The sequence below is a fragment of the Ambystoma mexicanum genome, chromosome 5p, assembly GCF_040938575.1.
Source record: "Ambystoma mexicanum isolate Mex_15411 chromosome 5p, UKY_AmexF1_1, whole genome shotgun sequence".
NCBI classification, from domain to species: domain Eukaryota; kingdom Metazoa; phylum Chordata; class Amphibia; order Caudata; family Ambystomatidae; genus Ambystoma; species Ambystoma mexicanum.
The window spans coordinates 1,026,524,123-1,026,537,003 of record NC_090930.1 but is presented as its reverse complement, the minus strand read 5'-3'; the positions used below and the strand labels follow the sequence as shown (position 1 = coordinate 1,026,537,003).

Below are 12,881 nucleotides of genomic sequence, written 5' to 3'. Positions count from 1 at the left end.
GATTGCATGAAATGGATAGAATGGATGAAATGGATAGAGTGGATGGAATGGATAGAATGGATGAAATGGATGGAACGGATAGAGTGATGAAATGGATAGAGTGGATGGAATGGATAGAGTGGATGGAATGGATAGAGTGGATGGAATGGATAGAGTGGATGGAATGCATGAAATGGATAGAGCCGAAGGAATGGATGAAATGGATAGAGTGGATGGAATGAATGAAATGGATAGAATGGATGGAATGGATGAAGTGGATGGAATGGATAGAGTGGATGGAATGGATAGAGTGGATGGAATGGGTAGAGTGGATAGAATGGATGAAATGGATAGAGTGGATGGAATGGATGAAATGGATAGAATGGATGGAATGGATGAAGTGGATGGAATGGATAGAGTGGATGAAATGGATAGAGTGGATGAAATGGATAGAGTGGATGGAATGGATGAAATGGATAGAGTGGATGGAATGGATGAAACTGATGGAATGGATATAGTGGATGGAATGGATAGAGTGGGCGGAATGGATAGAATGGATGGAATCGATGAAATGGATAAGGTGGATGGAATGGATGAAATGGATAGAATGGATGGAATAGGTGTAATGGATAAAATGGATGGAATGGATAGAGTGGATAGAATGGATCGAGTGGATGAAATGGATGGAACGGACTGAGTGGGGGTGAGGAATTGGGCAGATAGAATGGATGGAATCGATGAAATGGAGGGAGTGTATGGAGTGGATGGGGTGGATGGAGTGGATGAACTGTGAACATTGGCCTGTGCCAGATCCTGACGGGATTGTGAACGTTGGCCTGAGTCGCTTCTGGATGGAAGTGCAAATGTTGGCATGTCCCACACTTGGATCTGTGAACATTAGCGTGAATTGCATCTGGATAGAAATAAGAATGTAAATGTTAACACGCCCCACACGTGTATCACTGTGTACACTGCACTCCTGTTCTCCATGTTGTTGCTATATATCTGTATCACCCCCCTGTCACTGTAATCCCAGACCCTGTCTGTGTCTATCCGTGTGTCGCTCTGTTTCCTGATATCCTGTTCAAGTATGTGGTCACTCACATATGCGTCCTTCAGGCCTAACGCAGCCAGAGCCCAGTCTAGGTGTCCACCCACCAGACTGCACACATCTAGCTGATATCTCCAGAACCACACCTAACAGCTAGCAACTGGCAATTGCATCAGATGCACACAAATCTGGTGCATCCACGCACCCTACAAATCTATCTCTCTCTACTGACCAGAACTACGGTTCCTAAGGGCGTTCAACCTACCAGCGCTTTGAGGTCATATCAATGGCATATAAAGAGCTATATAAATGCCAAGTAACATAACATAACATAATCGTGCTTATTAATTGCAGGATACATTATGATGTAGAAGGCTTATTTGAAGCTTTTTATAACCTTTTAAGAATGATTATATTTTCTTATGCATTTTATTAATGTAGAACTGTTTTGTATGTATTGTTGTAATTGGCGATACCATTGGTAACACATAAAGGTACAACTACTACGACTACAGTAAAGAATGACCTGTCACTGACTAAGGTTAGTGAGATATTACTTGAAAGAAGAAAAAGAAAATCTAGTGTTAAGCTGAATGCTAAACAGCTGAGAGGCAGAGGATAGATGCAGGAGGAAATAAATATAGTTAAATAGAATGGGACCCGCCTGTAAGGATGAAAGGTGAAGCGGCCTAAGGTCCATGTGCAGAAGTTTTCTTACCAGTTAATTCCATCGTCCTCTCTATCCGGTTCCATCGGCAGAATATGAAAGTGCTCAATGCGGATATAAAATCCACAGTCAATCTGAAATGGAAAGAACCTTTTTAACCAATTCTTTGTTTGACATCTTATGGACATGAAAGTTGAAATAAAACTTTCAGAAACATTAAATCAGCACCTGAGTATAGAATAAAGGACAAGTAACTCTAGTGTTCCATCATGGTTTTCTTCGTTAGATTATGAACAGTGAATTTCTCCACCTACTGGTGGAATCTCTAAACGCATAAATCTATTTCTACACAAAAGCACATTTCTGCTTTTCTTTAGACAAAACTCTCCATCCTTTCGAAAAAACAAATAGAACTAGGAAACATCTAGCCATTAAGAGATAATAAAAAACAAACCTGTCACTTAGGCATACAAACTGCTCTAGGATGTGTGATGAATCTGATGATGTCATCACTCCTTTCCCAGCGGTGGTCTCCCCATGTGGCTAGGAGACGGCAGACGCTACCTGATCCTGGGGGCAACTATATGAAGGAGGATCACATGGGGGGAAATGGCCCTCATGGGATAACGTGGCAATGTCAGGTGAAGACACGTACTCCCCTTTCCTTTTGAGGGACGTTTCCCCCTTATCTCAAGCTTTTATGGCTAATTGTAAGAGTTCCCTCCCACTACCCATAAAACCTACTAATAACCTCTTCCAGTATCATGTGGGAAGAAAACCAAGAACTGCCCAACATTTTCATGCATATGAGAACCCTGAGGCAAGGAGGCTGAATGGAGCAATGAGGATCCATGAAGCTGATTAGTGCAGAACATGCTCTAGTGGTTACGAGCATGACAAGTGCCGGGACATTTACAAGGCAGAACCTGAATGGTGGAAGAGAGAGCAACCTGGGGAAGCTGTGTTCTTCCGGCATCGACCGGGGGATTACTGAACTGCTGAAAAGAAGTCCGAGGAACCAGCCAGCTCAAGGGGAAGGCAGGAGGAGGGAGGGTGCAAGAAATGGTTTGCCACACTGAGACAGCACCAGAAGAAGAAGGCTGAGACTGCACCAGAAGAAGGCAAGTCTGGTTGGCGGCCACGGGAACCGAAGAGCAGCACCTTCGCCGCCCGCACATGGACAAGAGTTCCGCAAACGGGCCGGAGCTGCGACAGACTTGGAAGCTAGTCGGTGAAGCCGGTGAGCCTGCGAGGTGGAGGCGGGAAGCTGAGCCACCGTTTTCTGTTTACTGTGAGGAAACGGGAGAACGCCACGGAAATCCACTGAGTCCTAAGGAGGGAGATTGGGATACCGGGGCAGTTCGGCAACGCTACCAGAGAACGTTAAAGGACAGTGAAGTGAATGAAAGAGATTATGAGATTCAATATTACTGAAAGAGAATAGAGGTCAATGTAACAAAGCTAAGTTTGCAAGTGTGTAAAGGAAATCACATAAAAGCCCTGGCAGGAGATTATACCAGGCAGAGTTAGGTTTGCAAGTGTGTAAAGGAAATCACATTAAAAGCCCTGGCAGAAGAGTATACCAGGCAAAGCAGAGATTGCAAGTGTGTAATGTGAGGAGTCAGGAATGAAACCCGGACACAAGTGAGTCATGATTTTGATTAAACTCGGAAACAAGTGAGCTATCTCATGTTATTGTGCGTTTGTAAAGCACCTTTTATACCATTGGTATGATCTCAAACTGCGGTGGGCTGAACGCCCTAGTCCAGGTCAGTGGAGAGGAGTAGAGTAGTAAATAGTGCATGGGTCCACTCCGTTTGTGTGCAGCCAGTCCGGTTTACGTTGTGTGCTGCTGCATTCTAATGCTAGGAGTGTTGCAGTGGTTGTGTGCGATCAGTAGAATGTTTGCAGTAAGGTTGAGGACGTCTGTAACTGCATTTTGGCGGTGGTGGAGCTTGTGTATGAGATTATGTGTGCAGCTAGGCTGATTATTTTCGTGGGGTATAGCTGCATTCTAAAGACTATTGAGGTGTTCAGGGGGTGTATAGATATGTGTGCAGCAATGCCAAATTGATCGCAGGGTATAGCTTCATTCTATTGTTTGTTGGTGTAGAGGAGAGAGTCAGCATATTGGTGTGTGTGAGTGTTTGTGCGGATTGAAAGGAGACCCTTGTTCCTGATTACTTTCCAGTGCCTGCTGAGGTGACTGTACCTATTTATAGGTTCGGAGCATTAGTTCTCCAGTCTAGTGTGGGGTTTGTTCTGATTATCAGGCTTGAGCGTGTCTTTCCCTGCTTGGCAGTCTAATCAGTGATGAGTTGCCCGGTTCCTAATCTTTACTGGGTTAAGCGATTGCAGGTCTATGGTCATCCGTGTTTCTCGTTGAGCCTGCAATTGTTTAGTCGCTGACATTGTCTCGTTGTGGAGTTAGATCCTGTTCTATTGGACTTACGAGTACATTTTAGATTCAGTGACTGGTGCTCAGTGAACACGAAGGTCCAGCCTCAGCGAGTATGGTCATTTCTGTATCTTGTTGCATCTACAATTGATTGTTGGATGACACCTTCTCAGTGTGAAGTTACTTCTAGTTCTATTTTTATCTGGCTTTTGTTTAGCCTTGACACGAACATGTTCTCCCCTAGCTCAGATCATAGGACTTGTTGCCAACACCAATCCATCTCATACTATGTTGCCAGCAGTAAAGGATAACATGGGGATAGGGGAATAAACCAAGGTATGTGAAAACAGAACCTGGTCTTCCCCCTTCTTCCCGCTTTCAATCACCCTATTATTCCTCAGCCTAAAAGAACCATTATTAGTTTTATCCCGGTCCCCTCTCCCTATTTCTAAAACATACTGAGTCGAGGAAGAGGCGTCCAAGGGTAAGAACGATTACTTATGGGAAAAGTCCCTATAGTACTGTGAGGAGGAAGGTGAATGGAGAGGCCTACTATCCCACATTACCCAACATGCCCCTTTAATGAGTTGAGGCAGAGCCAGGCACTTGACAGCGACTATACACCTGACTTTTATTAAACACCGACCAAAGTATAAAAGGTGGGGTTTTGCCAGAGAAAATCAGCGAGCTGTGGATGCTGAGCAGCCTGTGAAAGCTGGATGTCAGGAAGCTGCAGCAGAAGGACCCTGAGGTATCCGGAGGTGAACGGGACGCTGACCCAGTGTTTTGTGTGGGTTGCAGGGCGAGGGAGCTGAGTCCCCAGGGAGCTCAGATTGGGGCGTGTTGGGTCCTGTCGGCCGTGGCCAGGCAGATGCTTGTTCCCTTGGGAGAGATCCAGGTCACAGGGGGGTGTGAGGGACAGGCAGTGAGACCCTGACCTCAGCACTGAAGCCATAGAGCCTTCCGACAGCATTGCGCTAATCAGTGAGTTTCTGAATGTTAAGACACCCGGTATGCGTGTGAGGTTGAAAGAAAAAGTGTGCGAACAGCACAAACTAAAGGAAAGCAGAGAAAGAAAACGTGCAAGTGGCGCAGAAGGAAAGGACAGAAGTAAAAGTGTGCGAACGGCATGAATGAAAGAAAAGCAGAGAAATTAAAGCATGCAAGCAGCACGAAAGGAAAAGCAGAGAAATTAAAGCATGCAGAGAAATGTAAGTGTCAAGCAGCACGAAAGGAAAGGACAGAAATAAAAGGGTGCAAGCGGCAAGAAAGAAAAGAGAGAAGCTAAAATGTGCAACCAGCACAGAAGAAAAGGAAAACAATTAGAGCGTGCAAGCGGCACGAAGAGCGGAGGGAAAAGAGTGAGAGTGGCACGGAAAGCAACTGGAGAGAGAAAGTAAGTATGCAAGGAGGAAAAGAAAAAGCATGAAACAAGAAGGTGCCAGAAACATGGGAAGACAGCAAAAGTCCTGTGTGCTAGAGGCACAGCAGTAGTGAGGACGAAAAGAGAAAGAGAGAAGGAAGAAAAGGGGGCTAAGTATCAGAGTAGTCGCTCATAGGTGAAAGCAAAGCTATGCGTTGTCGAAAGTCTCTGATACAGACCCCGCGATGAAAGGACGATACAAACAGTGCTACTTGAAAGGAGGTGAAAAGGGGGAGCTACACTGAAGGGTGAAGTGGCAGAAAAATCCCCAAAGTGTTGTAAAAGACTGAATGAGTTCAAGAGAAAGAATTGTGTTTTGAAAGTGAATCCTGGAATGCTGAACTTTTGTGTTTTGTGAACATTTTGGTAAACCTTTAACTAGAGTGGCCTGAGCTTGGGGAAGGGATCCCTGAGAGGCTGTAAGAAGCTTGGGGACGGGAGCCTCAAGAAAGTCAGTGACCTTTTGTAAATTATAGAACAAAAGGGGCTCAAGCTTGGGGAAGGGAGCTCTGAGAGGCCCAAAACGAACAGTAAAACGTGAGAAGCTAGGGGAAGGTAAAAACCCAAGGGAATTTAGGAAATTTTGTGAACTTGTTTGGTTCAAAACAGGGAACAGGGGGGCGCAGTTGCGCATGATTCAAGATGGCCGACTGAGCTTATAGCTCTGCAGCACAGCTAATTCGCACAGCGCAAACCTGATCCTTCAGACCTCAAACATCAGCGAACATCGAGTTGTGGACAACTAAGAACTCTGGCTGCATGATGGCCCAGTTTGACGAATGTGCGACCTCAGGAGCCGCTGCCCACTCCCACCATCAGCATGGCCCGCTCTGGGATTGAGAGGCTGACACAGTGCTCCAGAACGCACCGACCGTGCAGTGTACTCTGTGCGCCTCTCCGATCGATGCTGGCCTGCTAGGGATCGCTGCTGGTTCTGGGCCGCACCTCGCCCATGTTCTACGTTCCAACTGCTCCTAGACCACAGCGGGGAACCGTGCCGGGGCCGACGTGCAGGGGATATGTCATCAGAGTCCCTAATCCCTGATGGATGGGGAGTTTAATCACTCGCCCTGACTCTCGTGCCCCTCCCACAGGAGTAACACCAGGCTGCTCTTTCTTCTCCACGGCTGTGGAGACATTCATACTGCTGATCCCACGGCTGCTCTGGTCTGGCCCCCGTGGTGCCCATCTTACCAAGACCACCATGCTATAACTGATACGGCCTCGGAGTCGCCCATGGTCTTTTTCCCTGGCCATATCTGCACTCCCAGCCTTCAGCGGGGGCAAGCTGATCCTGGAGTGCAGCACGGGGGACACTTCATTCAGGCACCCGACATTGGACCTACGGTGAGTGCCGCCTTGCGCCCGGGCCCCTCGGCCTCTCCCACGTTGGCAATCCGGACCACCTCTCTCTCTTTCCACTTGGGTGACCCATTACCCCTGCAACTTCGAGGCGGTGCTGCACCGGCCGTCGGTGTGCACTAGACACTTCTGGGCCCAGCATCCACCGGCTAATGACACAGCCCCCGCGGGCTGGAGAGGTATCCTGTTTGGCTAGAAACTATAATCTCCTGGCAGAGATCCCGCTCAACTTCATACTGTATTTTCCTCCTGTGCACACAACGGGCCACCCTCCTCCTGTGCTGGGGATTTCTGGGGACCTACAAAGGGACTGGATCCACTTTTTGTCTTGAGGCTAACATTCTCCAATATTACTTACCCTGGTTTGCTCCTGCAATCATCCATCTGTAGCACCCTGCTGAGCCTTACTTATGACATTGTGTCACCATGACAAAGGGAAAAGGGAGGAAACAAAGCTCCATCCAATATGTTTGCCAAGTCATTGCCGAAGCCCCCTGAATTCCAAAGTGATGTAGAGGACTCTCCCTTGATATCGGGGGAACCCTCTGAACTCCAGAAAATTATGGAGGACATGCGCGAGGAATTTATTACACTCCACACCAAACTGGACGATATGAGCGGCACAATCAGCTCGATCAAGGCTCGCTTGGAGAAAACAGACACTCGTAGGCAGAGGTCAAAAGTAGAGTGGGCTCTGCGGAAGACACCACCTCAGTGCTCTGGTCCAAGGTTACCTTGCTGGCCAGGCAGGTACAGACCATCACCAAAAAGAACAAGGATTTGGAGTCTCAGTCACGGCGCAACAACCTGCTCATGATTGGGGTGCCGTAGGGAGGACAACATTGAGGAGCCAATGGAGGATTTTATAGAACGCACTCTCCTGTTTTCGCTAAATGGTCCCAAATTATCGCTGCAGTTTGCGATTGAGCGCAGCCACCGATCCTTGGCTGCAAAACCTAGGCTTGGGGTCCCTCCTTGGCCCATAATAGCTCGAGTCCTCAATTACTGTGACAGAGATACACTGTTGTGGGCTGCCAGAGCTAAAGGAGATCTGCTACTGGGCTCTGCTAAGATCCACCTCTATCCTGATTTTTCTGTTACTATACAACAGGAGCGCAAATCCTTTTTGGCCACCAAGAAGCGGCTCTGTGATCTGGGGGTCAAATATTCCATGCCATACCCGGCCAATCTCAGGGTCGAGCATGCCGGAAAGGTCTATTTTTTCACCATCCCTGAGGAGGCCTCGAAATTTCTAGAAGATCACTTCCCTGGATAGGCACAACATGTCTAATTTTCTGGTCTGCGACTGCCCTAAGTGCCCTGTGAGAACAGGCCAGATACACCTGCTTCGCAGTGGGGGGCCTCCTGCGTACAATTCTTATGACCGTTATATTTTTCACTGTCAGTGTGAAATGTGCATTTCATTACCCTATTGTGTTACGCGCTTGTGCTGAAGCCGGGCTGGAATCGCCGCACAGTCCCCATGCAGAGTTATTATTGTTGTTCGTTGGTAGGGAGATGGGGATTCACTCCTTTGGTTGGGAGGCGAGAGGGGGTGGGTTGGGTGGGACAAAAGTTGATTCCTGGGATGAGGAGTGCATTTCGTTATTGTATGGTTTACGTAAAAACACACCTTCATATGGCTTAGGCCGGATGCGAATCGTCATATGTTTACCGACTGAATGGCGGATGAGGGGCATCTATTTATGAGCTGGATTGTCAGAGGGTAAGGAAATCCTGTAAAAATGTTCAAACTTCAACTGTACATTGAGCGTCACAAGGCCCAGGTCCTGTTTTTGCAAGAGACACATGTTTTAGCTGCGGGCTGTGACAGATTTGCCAGAGGTTGGGGAACACAGCGCTACTACACCACCTACTCCACTCGGAGCCGTGGTGTAATGAACCTACTACATAAATCGATTAGATACATTCACAAAAAGGCCTACATAGACCCTTTAGGGCGATTCGTCCTACTACATGGTGTATTGATAGGACTGGAAGTGATACTCTTGAACATATACAGGCCTAACGTTGACGACCCAGAATTTTACTCTCAGCTGATTGCCCTACTTGCCCAACATGCCCTTGTTCCAATATTGTGGGGCGCAAACTTTAATACCATAGTTCATGTCGATCTCAATAGATCTGGCACTAAGGCCCGACAATTGTCCAAGTCGGCCAAGGCCATCTTGGAAGGCCATGCTTCATTGGGCGTCATGGATGCTTGGAGGCTACTGCACCTGTTGTCCCATGAATTTTCCTTCTATTCTACAGAACATGACTCACACTTGAAGATGGACAGATGGCTACTGTCTGAATCTTTCCTAGGACCTTCTCTGACCACTCCCCAGTGACAGTGTCATTTTCGTGGTCTGAGAATCTCGTGATAAGGCTTTATGGAAACTTAAGCCTGATGTGTTGCGTGACCCGGTCTTCAGGTCTGAGCTAGTATTGACAAATTCTTTGAGATTAACACTCGTACAGTGGACTCTCAAGCTACCCTATGGGAGACCTTTAAGGTCTATATGCGCGGCATGCCACTGGCGAAGGAGTCTGGGATCCTCAAGGGGATCCGCTGGAACATCTGTGAGAGCGAAACACTACTTGTAGACTCAGCGTGTCTCCTTCAACTGTCATGCTCAGTGAGATTGGGACCACTCTGAACACGTTTGGAGAGCTGGCAGACCGGGAGCGTAAGTTACTTGACGACCCCCGAGCCGCGAGACAGTACGGTGAGGTAGAGCGTCCTGGCAGACTACTGGCCAGACTGTTATGTCAGGAGAACGGCTCTCAGCATATCCCCCATATTGAAAGAGCAGATGTAGCTCTGGTCCATACCATCCCGGATGTCAATGAGGAGTTCCACTCCTTCTATGAGACTTTGTATGCAGACAATGAAACACCATCTACATCTGACATCGAGGTATTCCTTGATGATCTCCTGCTCTCAGTGTTATCCGCTGCAACCAGAGAGGCGGTGGACAGCCCAGTGTCCTGCGAGGAAATACTCTCTCTGCGCCATTGAATTGGGCAAGGCCCCTGGAGCCGATGGTCCTACCATTGATTTTTATTAATGTTACAAGGCACGCCTACACCCTCGACTGTCCGCTGTATGGTAGGAGTCTCACCGCCGGGCAACTGCCCCCCACTCTGCGAGAAGCGGTCATCTCAGTATTACTGAAACCTGATAAATCTGCCACGTGGTGCGGCTCCTACTGCCCCCTCTCATTGATAAACAGCGATGTGAAAGTCTTTGCTAAGGTGTTGGCCCTCCAACTCGCTCCATATTTCACCTATATTGTTCACCATGATCATTCATTCTGGGGTGCTCTACAGCTCTTAATCTTAGATGGCTTTTCAACATTTTGGCTAGGTTAGACCCGGAGGCAAAAGGCGGTGGCAGCAGCACTAGACATGCACAAAGCCTTTGATTCTGTATCCTGGAATTTTCTGTGGGCCCTATTGGAAAAATGCAACTTTGGTCCCAGTTTCATTTCGTGGGTAAAACTGTTTTATGGTCCTTGTTATGGACTACTCTCAGCACCGTTCGACATTGCCAGGGGGACCAGGCATGGTTGCCCTCTTTCACCCCTGATCTTCAGTAGTGATGGAACCCCTTGCCGATATGATTTGTCAGAAGCATGCTCACAGAGGGGTTAGACTTATATGAGAGCCTGAGATGATCTTGCTCTATGCTGATGACGCTTTGTTGTATGTATGTGATCCAATGCTAACTTTGCTCCTATCATGCGTAATGTCTTTCACTTTGGCACCATGTTGGGGCTCAGGATCAACAGCATCAAGTCCAAGCTGTTCCTGCTGATCGACGCAACAGTGGCCCTGCGTGACCTGCTGGAGTTCATCTGATCCCCAACTGAGATCAAATATCTATGTTTGATCGTCACGCGCCACCAGACTACTGTATACGAATTGAACTATGGGATATATCTGTGTGCGCTATCGCAGAAGCTTAGCATTTGGGCAAAGCTGCCCATAACAGTGGCTGGACGTATCGCACTCCTCAAAATGGTGGTGCTGCCGCATATACTATATTGATTCCTCAATGTTCCTCTATGGCTGCGAGCTGAGCTGAGCTGTTCGGGGAAACTCAAATCTGCGATCAATAGCTTCCTAAGGCATTCGGGTGATATGCAGCTGAAATGGGACATGCTGACTAGACCTGACTAGACCACATCATCGCAGAGGGTTGGCCGCTCCTAGTTTTGAAAGACACTGGATAGCAGCTCAAGCGCAATTTGCAGCATATTGGTTCGATCCGGACAGCCCATTCCTTCATGTCAAACTAGAACAACAGGCTGCTGGAACTCAAGATGTATGGTCCCTGGTTGTGCGCTACCCCCACCCTGCCCCCCCCCCCCGGTGCAGACTCTGGGAGGATTCATACCCTGTGGGTACCACGATAATGGCTTGGGGCAGAATCTGGAGACAGATGGGTGTCCCCAAACCGTTTCATGGTGATCTTCCACTCTGGAACTTCCTGCCGTGGACCCCCCGGGTGGATAGAGTGACTACGTAAGGCTGGTCAGAGGCTGGCTTCGGCTTTCTCTGAGACATCTACGAGATGGGGTCCTTCATTGAGTGGCAGGATCTCCCCGTAATCTTGAGGGCGCTCCCCTCCCTGGCAGATTCCAAGGGCACTTTTAAATTGAATTATTTTTGAACTGGCAACGCTGAACAAGAATAGGCCACCTGAATCCACTCTTGTTTTATACTTCTCTTTTGGTACACTATTTTTGTTCTAGAGAAACCCTGCAAAACATTGGCTTCCAGAGTGAGGGCAAGCATAGGTTTGACACAGACAGACTTTGCTTTGTGACATACAGACCTCGACTATCCTTAGAAACATCAGTTGAGGGGAAACTCAAATTAGAAATAGGGCAAGTTAGGCATTACACCCACCCCAAGTATTTTAAATAACGGTTCTCGAACTGTTATCTCTTATGTCTGTGTCTCTCTTGAAACCATGTCTGTCTCGCACCCTTTTACTCCTAGTTAACACAATTATTTTTCTAGTCCTGATATTTCTTCTCAGGACCTCTTCAACTTTTGTACATTTCTTGTAACTACCTGCCAGGGCTTCTTGTATTCACACACTTGTAATTGCGTGGTACACTCTCCTGCTAGGGCTTCTGCTCATACAGGCTCCCTGCCCTCTCCCAGACTTGCACATTTATTTTGTTTGATAATGTATCTGATTGATATATTATCCTGTCTGGGTTTCCCATTTACCTGCATACATTGTTGAAAGGTTTTCACTCTCAGTTCATTTCCCCTTTTAGCAATAAGCTCTCTTGCTCTTTCTCTCTTGGTTTCTTTATTTACAATTGTTTGTATTCGGCATGGCCGCCAATATACCAAGGTGTCCCTGCTGTCAATGGGTGCACTCACTGGTTCTTGTTGGCATCCCTGGTTTCTCCTGCGGCCAACCAGTGACATTCTTTCTGGCGGTTCCTTCTTGTGACCACTTCCTCTTGGTTTTCCCATCTCTTGCGGTTTCTGCTGTGCTAGTCTGCTTTGTTCCAGGTTCTGGTGAGTTAGACGCTGCTTTCTAACACCTACAAATGCCCAAGAGTGTCATGAATTTCAGATCACGCCGCTTTTGGACCTCCTGGTCCTTGTCTCAACGGGGCTTACATTCCGTACTACTTCCAACATGGCCGTCCAGAGCTGAAGTCCTTGCTCGCTCCATGCGCTGAACGCGGCGTGATCTATTTATAGACCACGCCTTCCGCGGCTCCGCGCGTCTCAATGCTATTGCAGAGTAGCCCCAGACGTGTGTTCGTAGCTCGCGGTATTGTTTCCTTTGTCCCAGTGCTATTACCCGCTCCTGACCCTTTCCCCCTTCCTGGTTCCGAGCATTTCTAGCCTTTCCCAGACTCCCGGATTCCTGCACTCCGCGCTCCCGGAACTAAACGCAACCTTTAACCAGACGAGACTCGAGCAGCGCTGTTCAAGACCTGGAGCGTTCACAAGAAGGCAG

At 47.8% G+C, this 12,881-nt stretch overlaps 1 protein-coding gene across 6 annotated transcripts in view; it reads right to left on the bottom strand.

Moving 5' to 3' along the window:
- Nucleotides 1-12,881, bottom strand: part of ACD (ACD shelterin complex subunit and telomerase recruitment factor) — a 1,158,043-nt gene that overhangs the window by 724,423 nt on the left and 420,739 nt on the right. For all 6 annotated transcript variants that reach the window (XM_069613510.1, XM_069613508.1, XM_069613512.1 and 3 more), the window contains one exon: nt 1,749-1,831. In XM_069613510.1, the coding sequence (XP_069469611.1) occupies nt 1,749-1,831 (83 nt within the window). The remainder of the gene's footprint in view (nt 1-1,748; nt 1,832-12,881) is intronic.